Source organism: Carassius gibelio, chromosome A1, assembly GCF_023724105.1.
Source record: "Carassius gibelio isolate Cgi1373 ecotype wild population from Czech Republic chromosome A1, carGib1.2-hapl.c, whole genome shotgun sequence".
NCBI lineage: Eukaryota > Metazoa > Chordata > Actinopteri > Cypriniformes > Cyprinidae > Carassius > Carassius gibelio.
In genome coordinates, this window is record NC_068371.1 from 31,897,517 (window position 1) to 31,921,120 (window position 23,604).

The 23,604-nt window shown below is 37.3% G+C and overlaps 1 protein-coding gene and 1 long non-coding RNA gene across 2 annotated transcripts in view; one reads left to right on the plus strand and one right to left on the minus strand.

Moving 5' to 3' along the window:
- LOC128020226 (uncharacterized) overlaps positions 1-23,604 on the plus strand; it is a 364,990-nt gene that overhangs the window by 335,197 nt on the left and 6,189 nt on the right. Inside the window, exons 12-16 of the mRNA XM_052607044.1 lie at positions 11,433-11,708; positions 11,803-11,823; positions 20,698-21,009; positions 21,128-21,442; positions 21,523-21,846. Coding sequence (XP_052463004.1) covers positions 11,433-11,708; positions 11,803-11,823; positions 20,698-21,009; positions 21,128-21,442; positions 21,523-21,846 — 1,248 coding nt within the window. The remainder of the gene's footprint in view (positions 1-11,432; positions 11,709-11,802; positions 11,824-20,697; positions 21,010-21,127; positions 21,443-21,522; positions 21,847-23,604) is intronic.
- Positions 4,687-5,803, minus strand: LOC127940212 (uncharacterized). The gene is made up of 2 exons (XR_008148957.1): positions 5,629-5,803; positions 4,687-4,957 (listed from the first exon to the last, which is right to left on the minus strand). It is a non-coding gene; the product is annotated as an uncharacterized LOC127940212 (long non-coding RNA).

Consider the following 23,604-nt stretch of genomic DNA (forward strand, 5'->3'; position numbering starts at 1 on the left):
TTTTAACCAGCACTGGAGGTGTGTGTGTGGCCTAACCTGATTTTACCAAGTGAGACATGTTCCTGGGACAACATCGTTGTTGACCCTGGAACAACATTGTGATTAACCAATCAGATTTGAAGAACCAGTTTATAGATTTTGTGAAGTTTATGCTTAAAATCAGTGTTTGGTGCTTGTACATCAGTGTCATTCATCTATCATATCCTCTGATTTTAGGGATTACTCATGGTTAAGGTTAGGTTTAGGTGTAGGGATATGGTTAAGAATATATTTTTGGAGTAAAATGTTGTTCCAGGGTCAATAAAATATGTTGACCTAGGAACACATCGGACTTGGCGTGTGTGTGCGTGTGCGTGTGTGTGTGTGCTCTTGTTTTTGTGTCATATCAGGACACAACTCTGTATAATGACATGGGTATGACACAGGTATTACAAGGAGAGGGTGACTTATGAGGACATAACCCATGTCCCCATTTTTCAAAACGCTTATAAATCATACAGAATTATTATTTTCTTCTTTTTTTTTTGAGAAAGTAAAAATGCACAAAGTTTCCTGTGAGGGTTAGGTGTGTGTGTGTGTGTGCGTGTGTGTGTGTGTGTGTGCGTGTGTGTGTGCGTGTGTGTGTGTGTGTGTGTGTGTGATGAACAGGACATTGTTCAGTCCAGCTCAAAGCCACAGAAAACTGGTGAATGTTTCTCAGCATCTGAGTTTAGTTTGATTGTGAAGATTAAACAGCTTTATTCAGGAAACCCACAGCGAGATACATGAGACTGAACTCAGACAGACAGAAGATGAACAGAAGACAATAAAGACTAAGAGCTGATCATTAACCTTCAATATGTGCATTCAGGAGCACAGAAACTTCCTGTCAATGCTGCATGCAACATTTATTAATACAACAGCTTCAATGCTGAATCACTACATTACGTTTCTCAGCAACAAAAAAATTAAATCGTTTTTGAAGTAACTAAACTCACAGCTTTATTGTTTGTGGAGATGCATAGATGCAGGTAATTCACACAGTGATTCCCCCTCCCTCCCCATTTTAAAATATCATGCAGTATCTTTATACAGCAGTAATAGTAACAGTACTGTGCTATTTTTTTTTTTTTAATCCAGCCAGAGAAAGATACAAATACAGTTCTGGGTTTAGACATGTAAATGTCAATGTTTGTAAATGTCACTTTCTGATGTTGTGTTGTGATATGGTTGAGATCATTATCAGACAGAAGGCAAATGAGACACAATAAAATGTTGAATCATTAGATCATTTAATCAAGGGTGTAATTTCATGGTGAAAAAAACTCTTTAACCCAGATTTGTTATGACTGGCATGAAGTGACTTGCTTTTAAATGTCTCCGTGTGTGATTAGATAAACATACAAACTGGTGAATATATCTGTCAGAAAGAATCACATTTTAGTCTCTTCCCTTTTCTCCTTATATGGCACTAAATTCCTCATTTCATATCTATGCAGTATATAAATTTGTATATTAACCATTAATATGAAAATATTAACTAAAATATATTCGACTAAAATATAAAACATGACTCAAACAGTATGCGGTCTGTAATGAATACCACTGTATTTTATTTTATTGTATAGTCTACTTATGTTTTTCATTCCTGTTTTCTGAATACAACAGTGCATAATGTAGATGATGTCTAAATGTAAATCATGTAAATGACCAGTTAATTCTCAGCACATAGAGACTTTTTCACCTAGATATCACGCTATAGAGACTGTGTCTGTTCCCCGAACTAGAAAATACAAAAAACGTCCAAACCAAGTTAAGAGTAACAATTAAATTGAGGTTCAACAAATAAAAAAGAGATGCAATACGGAATAAACAAATGATAAAGCTTGGCTTATTGAATATCAGATCCATTTCTACAAAGGTAGAAACTTATTATGTTTTAATAATATGATCACTGATCATAATATAGATGTGCTCTGTTTGACAGAAACCTGGCTAAAACCTGATGATTACATTATTTTAAATGAGTCCACCCCCCAAGATTATTGTTATAAACATGAGCCGCGTTTAAAAGGCAAAGGGGGAGGAGTTGCTTCAATTTATAACAACATTTTCAGGATTTCTCAGAGGGCAGGCTTCAAGTATAACTCGTTTGAAGTAATGGTGCTTCATAACATTATCCAGAGAAACAAATGTTAATGATAAATCCCCTGTTATGTTTGTACTGGCTACTGTATACAGGCCACCAGGGCACCATAAATACTTTATTAAAGGTCCCCTTCTTCGTGATTCCATGTTTTAAACTTTAGTTAGTGTGTAATGTTGTTGTTAGAGTATAAATAATATCTGTAAAATTCTAAAGCTCAAAGTTCAATGCCAAGCGAGATATTTGATTTAACAGAAATCGACCCGTTTGGACTACAGCCTTCTAGTTCCTGCAGTAATGACATCTCTAAAACAGTTTTTTTGACTAACCACTGCCCACATGAATTCACAAACAGGGGGCGTGGCCTTGTTGCGCTCCTACGGAGAAGAAGGAAGAGCTGTTTGTTTTTGTCGCCATGTCATTGAAAGCTGTTTTTCATCTCTGAGTCCAATCAACTTTGTTTGGGCTTCCCAGGGATGCTGTACTTACAGATCAATGGTTACAATTTATGTTTAACTCTGTTCCTGAAAATTATAATCCACATGTAAAACTGTGCAGCACATTTTGCTGAGGACAGCTTGCTGAGGACAACTTTCTCAATCTCAATTGGTTTAATGCTGGATTTGCACAAAGATTATTCTTGAAAGATGGAGCAGTTCCCTCTTTGTCTGGAGAAGGCGTTGTTTATGGACCACAGTAAGTGTATTTTATTATTTAAGTTGGTGCGTTTAACAGTTTCTGTAACGTATTACACAAAGGGCAACGCTGTTTAGCTTTGTTAACTAGATGTTAGGGCTGTGCAAAAAAACAAATGCGGTTTTCATGCGCATCTCATCAGTAAAAACGCTCCTGTGACAATAAATACTTCTCCAGCACGTGCGTCCTAGCCCAATCATGTTACCAGGAGAACAGCCTGCTCTCAGCTGCTGTCGAATCACAACACTGGTACCGCTGGCCCAATCAGAACTCGTTACGTGTTTCTGAAGGAGAGGCTTCATAGAACAAGGAAGTCATCAGCCCGTTTTTGTGACAGTGAAAACAGCAGTATACAGATAGGTGAATTGTGTGAAAAATACTGTGTTTTTTTACACGCGAAACATGAACACACGTTATATTGCACATTGTAAACAGAATCAAAGCTTCAAAAAAGTGCATAAAACGGGACCTTTAAAGAGTTTGGTGATTTTACATCCGAGTTAGTTCTGGCTGCAGACAAAGTTTTAATAGTTGGTGATTTTAATATCCATGTTGATAATGCAAAAGGTGCATTGGGATCAGCATTTATAGACATGCTGAGCTCTATTGGGGTTAGACAACACGTTTCAGGACCTACTCATTGTCGAAATCATACTCTAGATTTAATACTGTCACATGGAATTGATGTTGATAGTGTTGAAATGATGCAGCCAAGTGATGATATCTCAGATTATTTAGTTTTGTGAAAACTTCATATAGCCAAAATTGTAAATTCTACTTCTTGTTACAAGTTGTTACGGATCACTCGGAGACAGAGGAGTAACAGATGAAGTAGATGTTTAATTTAAGACACAAGCAGAGGAGCAGGTAGTGAGGAGTGGATGGGAGTTGGGATCCGTGCCGGGAAGGAGGTGAACACACACACACGCACCGTTGGGGTTTGGAGGAGTCTTCGGGAATAATCCTTGGAGAGAAGATGAAGGCGAAGTAATCCTTAGAGTATATCTTTGGAGAGAAGATAAAGAGGAGTTAGTCCTTATATTTAGCGCAGATGAATGATCTTGTCGCGAATGTGACCGGACAATGACTGGGTGCGTGTGTGTGGCCTTTATAGTGCTGTGATGGCTGGCAGGTGATGAGGATCAGGTGGTGATGGTTAGAATTCAGGTGAGGGTGTGCGCCGTGATCGTGTGGAGGTGGAACCTGGCGTGTTTGTAACACAAGTATGGTAGAACCATCACTTCTACCACAAAAGGCTGCTTTTTAAGTTATCTTCCTGTTGTATCCGAATTCCTTACCATATCCAAAACCTCAGAACAACTTGATGATGTAACAAAAACCATGTAAACTCTCTTTTCTAGCATTTTAAAGTTGCTCCTTTACGCTTAAGGAAGGATACGGAAACCAGTCTGACACCTGTCACAGACACGCCAGGCTCCAACATCGCCCAATCACAGCGCACTCCCACACCGGAATACTGATCACCTGCCACTCATCTACACACCCATCAGCCAACACTCAAAAGGCACTCACTCACACTTCACTACTGAAGTGTTGGCATTTCCTAGTATCACTACAGTAATGACTTTATGAACTACTTTACTTCTAAAAATCAATACTATTAGAGAGAAAATTGTAACCATTCAGCCATCAGCTACAGTATCTCATCAGACAGTGCACTATAAACTTGTTGAGGAACAGTTCCACTCATTCTCTACTACGCCAGGATGTAGCGTGGCAACTTGAAGTTAATTAATTATGATATAACTACCGACTACGCCACCCCTCTAAAGTGAGGGGAACTAAATACTTGATGGAATTTAGACACACAGGTTCGTTACCATAGGAGGCAGAGACAGAGGCACTAGCGTATAAAATATTTATTAAATTCACAAATTAGAAAATACACCTTTTAAAAGATCAGGCAAAGATATGATTCGACCAGGCATACATTAATCAGTTTTACGAAGGCTTACCCCTAGCAGGGTAGGCTAGCTGCAAAAGTGGCTATTCGTAAAGCACACACACACACACACACACAGTGAGGTGAGTGACTACAAACGACAATCCACACTCCGTGCTCCAAACACCCCCACCACCAGGATACTAGGACAGCTAGCCACCCAACTCAGGGGCCTAAAACACACAAAAAAAAAACAAAAAATACTAAAATGTACAAAACGAAATTAATCTAAAGCCTGATTGACTGAAACAATTACCAAAACACACAACAAAATGTAAAACATGAACAATGGTCACTTAAAGAAAACTGAAACGAAAAAAAAAAAAAAAAAAAAAAAATATTTAAATATATATATATAAAGCAAAAGTTTTAACAATCACTACAAAATCAAAAAAAAATCAATTGTAACAAAAACAAACAATAACCAAAAACCATACAATGATACGAGCAAAACAAAACTTAATTAAATGTAAAGAATATAAAGAACAGCCGGGTTTCGAGTCCAAAAGGAGTTCTAGCAATAAACTTACAATTAGTAGTTGTAAGAATGAAAGGTCGGCCAAAACACACAGCCACCACCTATAGCGGTAACAAAATCAAACCGCTATTTCCCCCAATCACCGGCGTTCATATAAGAACACAAGAAAATACAACGATAAACACAACAAAACAGCAAAACAGCAACGCCGTCTTTAATCTGCTATTATGCAGGAGGCGATCTTCCCCACCCGCAAACAGGCGGACGTTCCCAAAACTTTGTCCTACTAAAAACAACCCATTAGTTAAATTTAAAACACAAGTGTTCATTAAAAAGAAATGCATATACATGTGTATCTATACATACCAGGTATTGACTACAGCGTTACACACACCTCATACAGTTGCTCACAGCACAAGTCTCAGAAGATTACTTGAATGAAATCAGTCTAACCAGGTGGCAAGAACAGCCTGAAAACCACAGCGAAGCCAGGAATAATGGTCTATTCAAGCTGCAAAAAGGCGACTCCAGCTACAATAAATTAATACATGTTACCCTTGGGAGATATCATCAGGAAACATGGTGTTAGCTTTCACTGTTAGGCTGATGATACTCAGCTCTATATTTCCTCGCAGTCCGGTGAAACACAACAATTTGAAAAACTAATGGAATGCATAGTCGATATAAAAAACTGGATGACAAGTAACTTCTTACTGCTAAATTCTGAAAAACAGGTGTTAATTATATGACCTAAAAACTCTGCCTGTAATAAACTAGAAAATTGTCTAAGACATGATGGCTGCTCGGTCAATTCTTTATCATCACTAGGAACCTAGGTGTGCTATTTGATAGCAATCTTTCCTTAGAAAGCCCATTTCTAGCATTTGTAAAAACTGCATTTTTCCATCTCAAAAAATATATCTAAACTATGGCCTATGCTCTCAATGTAAAATGAAGAAATGTTAATCCATGCATTTATGACCTCAATATTAGATTATTGTAATGATTTATTGGGTGGTTGTGCTGCACGCTTAGTAAACAAACTACAGCTAGTCAAAAATGCAGCAGCAAGAGTTCTTACTAGAACCAGGAAGTATGACAGTCCCTCCAGAAAAAGGCAGATTTTTTTTGTGATTGTTGCAGGCAAAAATCCTTGATTTTGCGGCACGTTTTCTTTAAAAATGCGATGGAATATGCAGGATATTTTTGCAATTTTATGTGATGAAATTGCGTGAACTTGCAAAAACTGCAGTTTGATGAAAAAGAGAAAAAAAGGTGATTCCCCCAACACCTTTTTCTCACTAGGCTACTACCTTAATGTAAAAAGTAATTTCTTATTACTTCCTATGATAAGCGAGCCTACTAAATCACAGAATATTTAAGTTGCAATCTCTTACTGCAACGTAAATTATTTTACATACTACTAATATAATTTCAGCTGTAAGTTTTTGGTACTGTTCTGTAACAAAAAAGTGCAATCTTACAACTGTAAAGTTGCATCAACTTCTGAATGAAACTACAACAGTGTTAGTAACCTAGTGAGAAGGGGGTGTTGGGGGAATCACCTTTTTTTCTCAATTTCATCAAACCGCAGTTTTCGCAAGTTCTCGCAATATAATTTGGCTCCACTGTCATGTAACAAATCGGGAAACTGCTTTGTGCGGTCTTTTGCGCTTATTTTTGTTGGCAAATAAGAATGATTTGCACGCTTCAAGCTTCACCCTGGTTTCACCGCAAACTTAATTACGTCACTTCATAAGGTTCCCATGGCAATAGGGGGAAAATGGCGCTTTACTTGTGTGAAGTAATCGCAACTTTCTGCTAATATATATATACAGTATTGTTCAAAATAATAGCAGTACAATGTGACTAACCAGAATAATCAAGGTTTTTAGTATATTTTTTATTGCTACGTGGCAAACAAGTTACCAGTAGGTTCAGTAGATTGTCAGAAAACAAACAAGACCCAGCATTCATGATATGCACGCTCTTAAGGCTGTGCAATTGGGCAATTAGTTGAAAGGGGTGTGTTCAAAAAAATAGCAGTGTCTACCTTTGACTGTACAAACTCAAAACTATTTTGTACAAACATTTTTTTTTTTTTCTGGGATTTAGCAATCCTGTGAATCACTAAACTAATATTTAGTTGTATGACCACAGTTTTTTAAAACTGCTTAACATCTGTGCGGCATGGAGTCAACCAACTTGTGGCACCTCTCAGCTGTTATTCCACTCCATGATTCTTTAACAACATTCCACAATTCATTCACATTTCTTGGTTTTGCTTCAGAAACAGCATTTTTGATATCACCCCACAAGTTCTCAATTGGATTAAGGTCTGGAGATTGGGCTGGCCACTCCATAACAGAGGGACTTTGCGGGGGATTCTTGAAAATAGATTAGCTTCACACAGACGTCTTCTAACTGTCACAGTACTTACAGGTAACTCCAGACTGTCTTTGATCATCCTGGAGGTGATCATTGGCTGAGCCTTTGCCATTCTGGTTATTCTTCTATCCATTTTGATGGTTGTCTTCCGTTTTCTTCCACGTCTCTCTGGTTTTGCTCTCCATTTTAAGGCATTGGAGATCATTTTAGCTGAACAGCCTATCATTTTTTGCACCTCTTTATAGGTTTTCCCCTCTCTAATCAACTTTATAATCAAAGTACGCTGTTCTTCTGAACAATGTCTTGAACGACCCATTTTCCTCAGCTTTCAAATGCATGTTCAACAAGTGTTGGCTTCATCCTTAAATAGGGGCCACCTGATTCACACCTGTTTCTTCACAAAATTGATGACCTCAGTGATTGAATGCCACACTGCTATTTTTTTGAACACACCCCTTTCAACTAATTGCCCAATTGCACAGCCTTAAGAGCGTGCATATCATGAATGCTGGGTCTCATTTGTTTTCTGAGAATCTACTGAACCTACTGGTAACTTGTTTGCCATGTAGCAATAAAAAAATATACGAAAAACCTTGATTATTCTGGTTAGTCACATTGTACTGCTATTATTTTGAACAATACTGTATGTGTGAGTTTTTTGCAACGAAAATACAGGGATTATGAAATCATGCTAGCCCCGCATATTTTGCTTTCTGAAATCGGCAATTTATGCGGCAAAAGAGCGGCGTATTTGAATAAATGCGACCCTGCCTAAATATGCGGCCTTTGGCTGATTATGCATTAAATCAGGCGATCGCATAATCACGTTTTTCTGGAGGGACTGGTATGACCATATATTAGGCCAGTTTTGTCAACACCGCACTGGCTCCCTATCAAACAATATATAGATTTTCAATCCTGCTAATTACTTAAAGCCCTGAATTGTTTAGCACCTTAGTACTTGAGTGAGCTCTTCTTACATTATAATCCTACATGTCCGCTGCCTTCTCAAAACTCAGGCAATTTGATAATACCTAGAATATAAAAATCAACTGCGGGCGGCAGATCAATTTCCTATTTTGCACCTAAAATCTGTAATAAACTACCTAACATTGTTCGGGAGGCAGACACACTCTTGCAGTTTAAATCTAGATTAAAAACCCATCTCTTTAATATGGCTTACACATAACACACTAATCATATGCTTCTAATATCCAAATCCGTTAAAGGATTTTTAGGCTGTATTAATTAGGTAAACCGGAACCGGGAACACTTCCCATAACACCCGATGTACTTGCTTCATCATTAGAAGAATGGCATTTACGCTAATATTAGTCTGTTTCTCTCTTATTCCGAGGTCGACGTAGCCCCCAGATCCAGTCTGTATCCAGATCAGAGGGTCACTGCAGTCACCCGGATCCAGTACGTATCCAGACCAGATGGTGGATCAGCACCTAGAAAGGACCTCTACTGCCCTGAAAGACAGCGGAGACCAGGACAACTAGAGCCCCAGATACAGATCCTCTGTAAAGACCTTGTCTCAGAGGACCACCAGGACAAGACCACAGGAAACAGATGATTCTTCTGCACAATCTGACTTTGCTGCAGCCTGGAATTGAACTACTGGTTTCGTCTGGTCAGAGGAGAACTGACCCCCAACTGAGCCTGGTTTCTCCCAAGGTTTTTTTCTCCATTCTGTCACCGATGGAGTTTCGGTTCCTTGCCGCTGTCGCCTCTGGCTTGCTTAGTTGGGGTCACTTCATCTACAGCGATATCATTGACTTGATTGCAAATAAATGCACAGACACTATTTAAACTAAACAGAGATGACATCACTGAATTCAATGATGAACTGCCTTTAACTATCATTTTGCATTGTTGACACACTGTTTTCCAAATGAATGTTGTTCAGTTGCTTCGATGCAATGTATTTTGTTTAAAGCGCTATATAAATAAAGGTGACTAAACTTCACTTGTGGAGTAAGGGGATCTAAAATACATATTTATAACATTTCCTTTTATCTACTGGTATTTTACATGATTTTTGAATCTATTAAAATTAAATAGATTTGTGATTCATCGGTTTATTATTAGTAGTAGTAGTATTTTCTCTCTCAACCGAAGTTTGACTGGGTGCGACATACTTAGGTGCGACTCATTCTTTGGAAAAAAAAGGTAAATGATAATAATTTTGCTGTATTATTAAAAAGTGCATATTTACAGATGGGGGCCATTTGTTTCAATAAAACAAATACATCATTTCTCGTACCTCCTGTAACTTTGGATTTAATCACAGTTATTATTATGAGGTGGACGTATAGCCTATAAGGAGTCCCTTGCCTGAAAAAGTCAGAGATATGCTGTGTTAGATGAGGAAGACATCCAAAATCAGCAGAGGTGACGTCTTCGGGTAACATTTGAGAAAGAGTGAACTTACATGTACGTTTTACTGTCGCCCTCTAGAGGAAGATATAAATTATACAGATTAAATAACCTGATTGATCTCTCAGTATCAGACAGTGTAACTCCACCAGGTGTCGCTCTTTCAGTGTGATTAATGTGATATTCAGTCAGTGCTGATGGTGGGAGGAGCCAGTAAAGCTGCTCATTACTGATAAAGAGCTGAATAAAGAGGAAGTAACTAAAGCAGACAGATGTAGAGACAGAGAGATTCACACAGAGATCATTCAGCAGAAAGAAGACTGAACTCAACTCACAATGAAGATCCTCCTCATCTTCCTCACTTTCTACCTGATCTCAGGTCAGAGCTTTTCTCTTTCATCACTGCAGTAATGATGCTGTTTTCTGTTCATCATCTTTCTGATCACAGTATCAATCTGATTGACAGCTGCAGTGAGATGCTTTGATGTGATTGGATATTCTGGAGGAAGTGTTCTGGTGGATTCTAGGAGGACTTCAACCAGTAAATCTCAATATCTGCAAAAACAAATCAACAGAAGGTGGAATACAATAATAAACAATAATGTAGAAGATCACCGGATTACTAAAGGAAGATTCATTCTGTATCTCAACAAAAACAAACACATCATGCTTTTCATTAGAGAACTAAATGTACAGGACTCTGGAAGATACAGGATTGGGATTTCAGGTTCAGAGCGTGTTGAAATAAATTTGGATGTGTTTGTTGGTGAGTAATTTTGACCTATGAAATACAAAGAAAATGCATAAATACTTCTGTGAAGGGATCAGCCAAGTATTAATGTACCTGATGCTGCTCTTTTAGAAGGCAGTTCTCACTGAACTTATGTTGGTAATTATAAAGTGATTTTCGCTTTTTTAAGAGGTCATTTGGTCATCCTAGTTAACAGTATATCCAGCCCAGTACCCTCTTATAAACTATACTAAACAATAAATCTCAGATGCACATTCTATAAATATGTTCTCTTATATCTAAATGACAGATTCATGCTGTAGTGTGACAAAAAGACTGGAGGTGAATCATGGACTAACTGCAACCTTCAACTGTGAATATTCAAAGAATCATATTAATTATTATAAGATCATCTTCAAAGAAAATAAATACTCCATTGATGAGATGATAAACACCGCACATAGAAAGAATGTAAGGTTCAGTTTGACTGATAAAACAGATCAACAACTCATTACTGTGGTTATTTCTCCTGTGAGACCGGATGATGGAGGAGTTTATTTATGTGGAGTTTGGATCAATAAATACTCATACAGTTACTCCATTATTAATACTGTTCATCTACATATGAATCATAAAGTGGGCGTGTCTAGAGTGAACGGCTCCTCAGGAGGTGGTTTGATGATCAAGTGTGAACATCCTCAATACAAAACCAACCCAAAATACATCTGTAAAGAACCAGACGGATGTTCAGAGAGGAAGAATCCAGGAGTTCAGGGTGAATGGATGGAGAATGGAGATGTTTCTTTATATGACGACACCAGAGCAGGAGTCTTGATGGTGTTTTTTAGAGAGCTGAAAGCTGCAGATGAAGGAACATACAGGTGTGGAGTGAAAGTATCTGACTATACTGAGAGCTTCACTGAGATACAGCTGAGCATCAGACACGGTGAGGAACAGAAAACATGTTATCTTTTATAATATCATTATTTCCTTTGTTTAACCAGAAAATAATACTGTGATATTACTGTCTCTTCTTTCAGAGAGACCTGATCAGAATGGCAGTACATAAAGTTTCACACAACACAAATCAAAAAAATAAAAAAATAGAAGGAATATATCTAGATTGAATAAATTTTGCAATTCATTCCAAAGGAGCATGAAAAAACTAAAGCAGATTTAACTAATTCTGAATATACCCTTGGAACTTTCAGGTGAATTTGGGATATAGATCTAGAAAAATAACTATTTGAATAATAAACTGCATATTAGAAATCAGAGGTGGGTAATCCAGGGGACAAAGAGTAAAAGTCCTGCCATATTTTTGTTCCACACATGAACTCAGCAGATGCTTTCATCAGAGGAGGAACCAAGTCATTCATTCCAAGTCACAAATGAGTCTTGAGTCAAATCCCAAGTCCTCAAAGAGTTAAAGTTAATGAGATAATTAAGTGACTAATTAAATGAATATTTAAGTTTTTATAAATTTGCTTCGAAGCATTTGCATTATTGTTTTATAGCAAACATTTGTGAAATGCTGATACAAGTCTTGATCTAACAGGTAACTTATGCTTTTGATGACTGTTTGATCTAGAATTAAATTTCTTGATTATACTTTTAAATAAAATAATTTGTGGCTTAGTGGTTAGAGGTGACTGCTGTCTGTTCACTGCTCTGTGTGTGCACTTTAGATGGGTTAAATGCAGAGCACGAATTCTGAGTTTGTGTCACCATACTTAACTGCATATCACTTTCACAAAAAAGAGAGAAATCTAATAAAAAAAATAAAAATAAAAAACTCCACAGTTTTGGATTAGGCATTTATTTAGCCGTGAACATTTATCATATGATCCTCAACAGTGGTGAAAATATTTATTCACACTGCAGTGCATTATGGGAGTTTTTAATGTATTGCAACATGAAGCATTCTGTTGATTGTTACTGTTGTACTATATGCTGTTTATATATCACAGTTCTGTTTTCTTCACAACACAACATGCAGAGCTACAGAGAGAGATCTGACACAACAAGTCAAGGGTCAAGAACACAACTAAAGCAAACACTGATCTCCATGATGGTTACATCATTTTAACCAATTAAACATCAACATCTGATCCTCTGTAATGCTCAATAACAGCAGGTGTTAACCATTAATGCACAATCATCATTTAATTAGTCACTAAATTATCTCATTAACTTTAACTCTTTGGGGGTTTGGAATTTGACTCAAGAATAGCTTGTGACTCTGAAAGAATGACTCGGTTCCTCATCTGATGAAATCAGCTGCTGAGTTCATGGGTGGAACAAAAATATGGACTACCCATCTCTGTTAGAAATATAAGAATTAAATTTGTCTTAGAATTAAATTATACACATAAGCAATTTTCTCTTGTGATGCAGGGATAACAAAGCTAGGGATTCATATAAAATACAGTGGTGCATGTGTGACTCAGCACTAAAAACAAAATGTAATGCTGCATGATAAACAGAGTCTATGGGCCCTATCATACACCCGGCGCAATGCGACAGAGCAAGTGTGTTTGCTAGTTTAGTCCAGGCCGTTCGCATTTTCCCGTCCAGGGCCATTTCGTTTAATTAGCAAATGCATTTGTGCTCATTTGTGCGCCCATGGGCGTGCTGATCTAAAAAAAGAGTTGTGTTCAGGTGCATTGCTGGCGCATTGATATTTTAAGGAGTTCACAATAGACTGCGCCATAGACCAATTCAAACCTGGTCTAAAGTCTAAAGTTAATGGCATAATATGCTTTTGTTATTTAAAGAGCACGTTGGTAGAAATGTGCATCTGGGTGGGTCCACAGTGCATGTTGACTTTTCTTATTACACTCAGAGATGCATTACATAAACATGCCAAATATTAAAAACTAAAGGATTACAGTGTAAAAGAATATTATTTTGTTGGCTACATAAATATAAAAATGTAGTGATGGATAGTCATTGCGTGTATTAGAATTAGGCTACCTATTTGCAATTCAGCCTATTACTACTTATAATGATGAATAAAATTGGCTAATTAATTGAACAATCTTGGCAATACACACACACAGCGGTTTCTCCATTAAGGCGATCTGGTGACCCACCACCAAAGAAAAGGGAGGGATATTTTTTCTTATGCATTCAACCACAGTGTTAAGATAGCTTTCACTATTCTAGACTGTTTGTTCTGCTTCTAAATAGTCCAATCAGTGTCAAGTGCTCTCATAGACTTCCATTCAAAGATCATTTTTTAACCGCAGGCGCTGAAATGCAATCTCAAGTTCCGGGAGGGCTCACCCTAATGTGCTTTCATCATCGTGCGTAACCTTTACTTGTGCAATGACTGGTGGGAACATGACATACAGTAATATTTGAAAACTATTTTGAATTTTAACAACAAGAAAAAAATGAAAGGATTTTTTTACTTTAATATTTTTATCAAATGTGAAAAAACAAAACAAAACAGAGAGACGGGGGCAGCTATGCCTTTGTCAGCAGAACTTGATCGACATCACGGCGAACGTTACCTCAGATTAATTCTATCGTGTCATTGAAGGAAATACCATGCATTCATCTTAACAATAAGGATAAATTGGCAGTTGAAGAATTAGGACAACCAAATTTAAACATCAAACAAGTATCTACAAAGGGCGGGAAGTTGTATAAACGAGGATTTTCGAGGATGTGGTTTTCTGCTAATCTGCCGCTGCATTTTGTTACGTGACGGACATCTTGCCATGGCTACAAGAACGATTTGTGGTGTTATTGTTAGACCTAAGCCATTAATATGCTTTAAAATGACTTAAAATACATTATATAAAAAATAAAAAAAACAATGAGGCAATAATGATGACTGATTAATAGTAACACTATTAAAATACATAAAGTAGGCAAATAAAAAATAAAAAAAAATTATTTACATGTTATTACAAATGCCTGCAAAGGGAGTCAAATGCCATGTAATTGCTTCTGTTACGCTTACAGTACGACCAAATCCTTGTTTAGGTTACTGACCCAATATTTAATTTCAAATATTCATTTAATCTTTAATTTTTGGGCTACCTTTTTGCTATAGATGACACAGCCTTTATAATATCTTCAACAAAAAACATGCATATCACAACCCTAACAAAAATAAACCATGTTTTTATCATACTGCTTAAATTCATTTTAAAGGGGGGGGGGGGGGGGGGGGGTGAAGTGCTATTTCATGCATACTGAGTTTTTTACACTGTTAAATAGTTGGATTCCCATGCTAAACATGGACAAAGTTTCAAAAATTAAAATGTAGTTTTTTTTCTCCAAAAAAACTCTTCCGGTTTGTCACAAGTTTCAGAAAGTTTTTTTCGAGTATGGCTCTGTGTGACGTTAGATGGATTGGAATTTCCTTATATGGGTCCTGAGGCACTTCTGCCGGAAGAGCGCGCTCCCGTATAGCATAGCAATGAGAGCACAACAGACTTCACTGATCAGAGCGAGAGCGTCGCGAAATGTCACAAAAGAAGTGTGTTTTTGGTTGCCAGGGCAAGACAACCCTGCACAGATTACCAAAAGAGAAACAGCATTAAGGGACCAGTGGATGGAGTTTATTTTTACAGAGCATCAACGGAGTTGTGCAAGTGTTTGTGTTTGTTCCCTGCATTTCGAAGATGCTTGTTTTACAAACAAGGCCCAGTTTGACGCTGGATTTGCGTATCGTTTATTTCTTAAGGATAATGCAGTCCCAATGAAAAAGGGTCACGATCGTGTGTTGGAACAGCATGCGGTGAGTAAAACTGCTTCAAATATCTCTGTGTTATATCTCTGAGCACATCAAGTAAACGACATGCGATGTTGGCATCAAACTGCACTTTCCACATGTACAGCTTAAAAAAAAAAAAAACGACATAAAATGGAACTTAGTCATTTTCCAAAACCGCTAAGCAAATGTATATACAGTTTCAGTACATACCACATAGAGACGTCGTTGCTGATGCTGCTCTTGTTAAATTTCAGCCTCTGGATCTGATTCTGGATCATAAATATACGCTGAATCTGACTGTTAGCCAGACTGTTTTGGATGTTTTTTTCCTCACGGTAATGTCACAGCTTCCACATGCTCTCAACGCAAAAGCCTACTGGCGCTCGTGATTCTTTAGCTCCGCCCACACATCATTCCTCCAGCCTCCAGTGTTTTTTGGGAAAAATCGGTACAGACTATCTTTCTCTTATGAATATAATAAAACTAAAGACTTTTTGGAGTTATGAAGGATGCAGTACTACTCTATAGGTACCCCCCTTTAAATGATTTCTGAATGCTTGAGACTATAAAATAAATTAGAGTCATAATTAAGTTATTAGCCACAGGAAAATTACAATTGTAATTAATAAATAATACAATTTATTCATTTACTTTCTTATTTGATTAAAGTTCTATTTTCACCCCTATAGTAGGTGTTTTTTCTTCCATCATCATATTTGAAGAAGGGGGGCACAACAATACAATCCTTCTTAGGGCACCCATTTGGCCAGTAGCGGTCCTGGCTCAAGTGCACTTCAGTCATGGGTATTGAGGGTGGAAGAGAGTGCTGTTCATTCACTCCCTCCCACCTACAACTCCAGACCGGAGAGACTCAAACTGGCGAGGGTAACTAGTTCAAGTCATTTATGAATCATTTAGATATGAGGTAAAATAAAATTTAAAATTAATTTTCTGAGAAAACTAACGTTTTTTTTACCTTGCATACATGTAAATCTGTTTTAGGAGACTCATTAAACAATATTAGCATCCTTAAAAATGGCATAATAGGGACACTTTAAGATATTTATATCAATGATTCAAATACTTTAGCTAAAACTGGTAGATGTGAGATAAAATTACAATCGTTTGGGATATGAAGAATATCCACCCTTTCATAAAAGGAAGATGAAGGTGATTTTTTTATACCAAATTTCACTAAATCTTTATAGACCTGTGCAGCAGAAAATTCAACAACTGTGAGGGACAATGTTGAACAGGATGTAATCCTTCCACAAGGGCACAATCACTTAAATTACTAATGTCAGATGTGAAACCAACAGGCATAAATTATTAGTAAAGATATCTGCACTCTTTACTACAGAATGGTTAACATTTAGATAATCAGGAAAGTTGATTGATGAGCTTGGTATCAAATTGGATTTGACCTATTTGCAGAACTTTTTTCATTTATTATAGAAAGATGATAATCATTTTTATTTTATTATTTTTTGAATTTTTTTTTCATAGTGTTTTGTAGGAGATCCAATGTAGGGAATCCTTTTTTTATTAGCTTTAGCCCAAGCAGCATTCCTCTGTCCAATAAAAGTAGAAATGGTATCATTAAACCAAGGATTATTTTTACCACTCATCCTAAATCATTTAAACAGAGCATGATTATGACAAATAGATTAAAAAATAAATAAAAAATCCCAGGCAAGGTTAACATCTAACATGGATGAAACAACAATCAAACCAGTGTTATAATTATTGTGCAAATTGGCTTGTTCATTAAAATGTTTAAATAATCAGTCATATAACCCTAAACTCTTAATTAATCAATTTTGTTATTCGGACTGGGCACATTTAGGTGAAGAAACCAAAGTCAGTCTGTATATATTGATCTGGCATTTGAAGTTGGACTTCTGGTCCTGGACTGGGGTGGACATTTCTAATTTAGCAGGTACATAGGTCAGGCGTCCAAGGCCACTGCCGGAGTGCTAGCTGGTACATTTCTCAGATACAAGTGTTCATGTAAAATAAGCTCATTTTTAAAGACAATACTTAAGAGTTAAAATACCAAAACAAAACTACACTAGATTGACTAAAATTAGTCAAACATTTGTATTGAAGAAATAAAAGAAGAAGAAGAAGACTGGCAAACACGCCAAAAAACAAGTCGCCATCTTGAATTTTATTCACAGCAAAATCCCCAGTGTTAATTTAACACTCTGAGTGTGGACTCATATAAACACTGAAGCAGTGTTAAAAGTAACACTGAAGCAGAGTTGAAGTTAATGAGATAATTAAGAAGTTAATTGAGTTATGATTAGTGATCGACCGATATTGGTTTTTTATAACCGATACCGATACCGATTATTTGTATGTTTATGTACCCGATAACCGATATGCAGAACCAATATTTATTTACTGTTATACTTCTGTTTCTGACAATTATTACAACACAAATGAGCTGAAAAAAACATTTTATTTATAACAATCACTCTCCCCTTGCATACAAAAAAAAAAAAAAACATTATATTTATACACAAATAAATAGAGGGGTCTGAGTCCAAAAAATGTAAGCGCACTGTTACTAAGTGTCTTTGTTTTAAAATAAAAGCTTTGATGAGGTAAAAAAATAAAAACAGGTAAAAAAATAAAGCACTAAAATGATTCTAACATATTGGTTGGGGCGGGAGGGCTATTTAGGAGTGCATTGCTATTTACTCCCAGTTAAGCAGAACTAGGTTTTAGTGTAGAAAACAGAGTCTTTCAGCATTCTGCCCTGTAAGCCTGCTTCCTTCAAAAATTTTATGCAGTGGCCGTGCTTGAGGCTTCCTGATCATCAACCCAGTCAGGTGCTGAGCAATATGAACGAACTTTTTTTCCCGAGACTATATAAAGTTAAACAGCACTTGTCAGTTGGCATTTTATGATCTAGATTCAATCTAACGTTAGATCATGAAATGCCAACTGACAAAGTGCTGTTTGACTATAACTTAATCAACCGCGATCGCGCATGGAGATAATAAATAATTAATTTCCACAAAGCGGTATATGTAGCCTATATTTGTATTAGCTAAATAATTGTTATGTAGTAAATGATAATATAATCTAGGGTGTTTAAACAAGATAATCTTGTCAAAAGTTTCATTCAGTGGCATTGCTTGAGGCTTCCTGATCATCAACCCAGTCAGGTGCTGAGCAATATGAACGAACTTTTTTTCCCGAGACTATATAAAGTTAAACAGCACTTGTCAGTTGGCATTTTATGATCTAAATTTAATCTAACGTTAAATCATGAAATGCCAACTGACAAAGTGCTGTTTGATTATAACTTAATCAACCGCGATCGCGCATGGAGATAATAAATAATTAATTTCCACAAAGCGGTAGGCTATATTTATAGGATTAGCGAAATAATTGTTATGTAGTAAATGATAATATAATCTAGGGTGTTTAAACAAGATAATCTTGTCAAAAGTTTCATTCAGTCGCCGTGCTTAAGCCTCCAGATCATCCGTCAGTTGCTAAGCAATATGAACGAACTTTCTCTTCTAGACTAATGGTGAGCAAATACAACAGATAGAGAATTAAATTCAACGCTTTTATTTTCAACATGCACTCATTCTTGTCTGTTTTATTTAATTCGTGTAAAGATACGTCTTTATTGGGGCAGGACATGATGAATTACACTACGTGACTCAATGAGTTCGTCTCAATTGTTTAGAAACAAGCTGCATAAATTAACTATATCAGGAATTTATGTCTCAGATCTCGTTTGTGCATGTCTGTTATGTTAAATAAAGTTGATTAATTAAAGCAAACCAAGTAGAACATATATTTACCTGTGCACTGAGTTGTTGGTGACTGATCTCCTCAGACACCCGGGCTGCAATGGCGGATCTCAAAACGGCCACAAGATGGCGCCGTAAATCGGCGAATCCGATATTACAAAACCGATACCCGATTATGGAAAAATGCTTAAATATTGGGAAAAATATCGGTAAACAGATACATCGGTCGATCACTAGTTATGATTGACCATTATTGAAGACACCTGATGTTAACAAGCAGACTCACCAAACGAGAAAATCACAACTTGTGTGTCACCATTATAGTGTTCAGTGTTTGATTTAGTTGGGATCTTGGCTTGTAACTTTTACATTTTCAAATTTGTGTGTCAAGCCAAGAGCAAAAAACATCTGGTGATGATGATTATGTTTTAATGTAATTGTTGCTTGACCTTAATCACTGAACTCATTTACAGTCTCTTCTCTTCTTATTGATCATTATTAATTATAGCAGCTTTAATTCCACAATGAAAGAGTAACTATTTTCTATACATTTTGTAGTTTTGTAGGTATTTTTTTTAATTAAAGAGTCTTTATTCTAGGCACACACAGATAACAAGAATCAGTGTATGAATCCCAACAACGGTGACAAACAGCATATCCAGATAAACAAATCTACTCTGAATATCACAAAACTAGATACTAAAAATTCACATAAAAACAGCAAAAGTAAAATATGGTTAGAATAAAAAGTTAAAAAGACAGTTCAGCTCATAATTTATTCATGCCACAATGCATGATGGGAGGCATGGATGAGTTTCTATTGGCTACAACATGCTTTTTTGATGGTCACCATTGTTGTGATGTTCACACTGGTCCTTGATGTCTGTGTGTCTTAACAAAATAACTATTTCTTTATGTAGAACTTACTTTTAAAAACATGTCATATTATGGCAAAAAATGCTGGATCACTTTTTTATCAACTTAATTTAAGTGCAGGCATTCAGGTCACTCTATGAAAATTAGTTCAAACCAAAAATCAATGCCTGACTTAGCTCTGGTCTGTCTGTATGTTATAACTCCGTTACCACATCCACACAAAATCTGAAGTAAACAACTGAAGGGTCAAGATCCCAGCTAAAGCAAACACTGAACACTATAATGGTGATACACAAATTGTGATTTTCTCGTTTGGTGATTCTGCTTGTTAACATCAGGTGTCTTCAATAATGGTCAATCATTACTCACTTAACTTCTTAATTATCTCATTAACTTCAACTCTGCTTCAGTGTTACTTTTAACACTGCTTCAGTGTTTATATGAGTCCACACTCAAGAGTGATAAATTAACACTGGAGAGTGTTGAATTAACACTGGGGAATTTGCTGTGTATCTGTTATGATTTTCCTGTCATTAATTTTTGGTTAACAGGTGCAAAATATCCAAAGCGTGTGACTGAATCTGTGTATCTTGGTGGAGAAGTCAACATCATCTGTCAGATCCCAGAGCAAAATAAAGTTCATTTCTGCAAAGAGGATGATAATCACATCTGCCAAAGCATCGTCTCATCTAAAGTGACAGAAATGAGTGGTTCATCAGAGAGAAATGAAGAGAGAGTTGTTACAGTGAGCATCAGTAATGTGAGTGTGAGAGATGCTGGAGTTTACTGGTGTGGAGCAGAAACCAGAGACACAGATCTGACTTTCATCTCCCTGAACACTCAAATTCAGCTCAACCTCATCAGTGAGTCCTTTCAGATAATTCACAGTGTAGCTGTCAAACATTTATACGCAGAGTCACTGTGAGTTTGGTGTTTAGTTAATAAGGTGTATTTTAAATTAATGAAACTTCTGATTGACAGCTAAAGTGGGCGTGTCTAGAGTGAACGGCTTCTCAGGAGGACGTTTGATGATCAAGTGTGAACATCCTCAATACAAAACCAACCCAAAATACATCTGTAAAGAATCAGACGGATGTTCAGAGAGGAAGAATCCAGGAGTTCAGGGTGAATGGATGGAGAATGGAGATGTTTCTTTATATGACGACACCAGAGCAGGAGTCTTGATGGTGTTTTTTAGAGAGCTGAAAGCTGCAGATGAAGGAACATACAGGTGTGGAGTGAAAGTATCTGACTATACTGAGAGCTTCACTGAGATACAGCTGAGCGTCAGACACGGTGAGGAACCTCAGATACTTTATCTTGCATATGAAAATTATTTGTTCTGATTTTTTTGTGTGATTTATTTTGGCTTATAGATGAAAAATATCCAAAGAGTGTGACTGAATCTGTTCATATTGGTAAAGAAGTTAACTTCACCTGTCAGATCCTGGAGGAGCACGAAGTTCATTTCTGCAAAGAGGATGATAATCACACTTATAATAACATCTGCCAAAGTATCAGCTCATCTAAAGTGACAGAAATGAGTGGTTCATCAGAGAGAAATGAAGAGAGAGTTGTTACAGTGAGCATCAGTAATGTGAGTGTGAGAGATGCTGGAGTTTACTGGTGTGGAGCAGAAACCAGAGACACAGATCTGACTTTCATCTCCCTGAACACTCAAATTCAGCTCAACCTCATCAGTGAGTCCATTCACATGATTTCACTGTAGTACATGTATAAAACTTATAGTTTGGCCGCTTTTAGTCATTGAGATGACTTGGGGGGAAAAATGTCCCAATCATACTGAATTAACCATATAGTGTACATGGAAATTTTCTTTTTTTGTTTGTTTTAGAACACATGAAAATATATTCCTTATTTGTCTTTCTTTCTTTATTTTTAGTCTGTAATCAATATCTAGAAATATAATAAAAAAAATTCTGTCTGGGCAAAAAAAAAAAATGGTACAGCTTTTCAAGTGCATGAAATTGCCCACGTGAAAATATCGACTAGTGCTGTGCATTATGTGTTGGTTTTGTTTTCCCTGTGTTTCCTGTTTCTTTTATTGGTTGTTAGCTATTCCCCACACCTGTTTCATTTTTGGCTCCATGTGTATTTAAGTCCCGCTGTTCGAGCAGGGCGATTGCTTCCTTGAGGACCACACAAGAGATTTTTTTAGATCTAGCATACCTATCCAGACAGCTGCCTATGCTTATTTTAATTTTTTGTTGAACTTAACACCCTGGTAAAGGCTAAGCTGTCCAGGGAAAGTCCTCCAGGGAGCTTCGTTGCTCATGCGGAGTGAGTGCTGGAGAACAGTAGATTGGCTTTCACCATCTGCCCTGCATCACTAGCATGAGCCTGCACAAGAGGATATGACAGAGCCTATATTCGAATGCCATGGGAATCCTTGTGGAGTATGGAATAGACCCCCATCCACAGTTCCGCTGTTGAGGGTGAGCTGCAGCTGATGTTTATTTAGTGGATACAATGGATGATTTTCCTCTGTTTCTCCCACCTCCACTGGTTCTACCAGGCCATGTAATTCCTGCATCTCCACTGGTTCTGCCCAGTCCTGAGTCTCATTTGTCAGTCATTCCCAGGTCACAAGGAGCCCTGGACTTCTCCTCCAACCCTTCAGCTCCTCATTGGCTCCCCATTGGCTCCATGCTGCATCAGGGTCCATCAGTCCTTGGTCCCTGATCCCTCCAGTTCTGACTTGGTCCATCATCGACCTGCATCCGCCACAGTCTTTCACTGCTCTGGCTTCATCTCGTCCCTCCATCCCTCTGGCTCCGTTTCGCTCATCCTTCCCTCTAGTTTCACCTTGGTCTTCAGTTGCACCAGCTTTGTCCCTGCCTGCCAAGATTCTTGTCTCTGGTGTCACCTGGATTTCCACTTCTCCATCAGTTGTCCCCCTGGTGTCATCAGCCAAATTGCCATTTTGGTTCCTCTCTCACTCATCTCCACCGTGGAACTGATTTCTGACTGGACTCTGTGTCCCCATCTGGCTCCTTCTGCTCCAGGCTCCTCCAGGGCTCTTCCTTCTGTCATGCCACCCGATTAGCGTCATTTCACCAAGCACAACATGTTCCTGGATCAGCACCCTTGTTGATTCTGGAACAACATTCCAATCAACCAATCAAAATTGAGATATAACTTTTCAGGAAATATCTATTTTAGGTTAGGTGCTTCTACACCCTTGTTAATCAGCTATCATTTCTCAACCATTTTAGGAAAAAATTATGGGTAGGGTAAGGTAAAAAAAAAGGTAGGGATAAGGTTAAGTCTATATTTTTAATAATAATGTTGATCCAGGATCAACAAACGATGCAGGAAGATGTTGAACTTGGCAAAATTACGTTGACCCACGTCACCCTGGTTTCTCCCACCATCGCCTTCTCTAGGTTCCTTTCCATCACCTGCTCCACATCCCCTCACTTCCTCCTCAGCTGAAC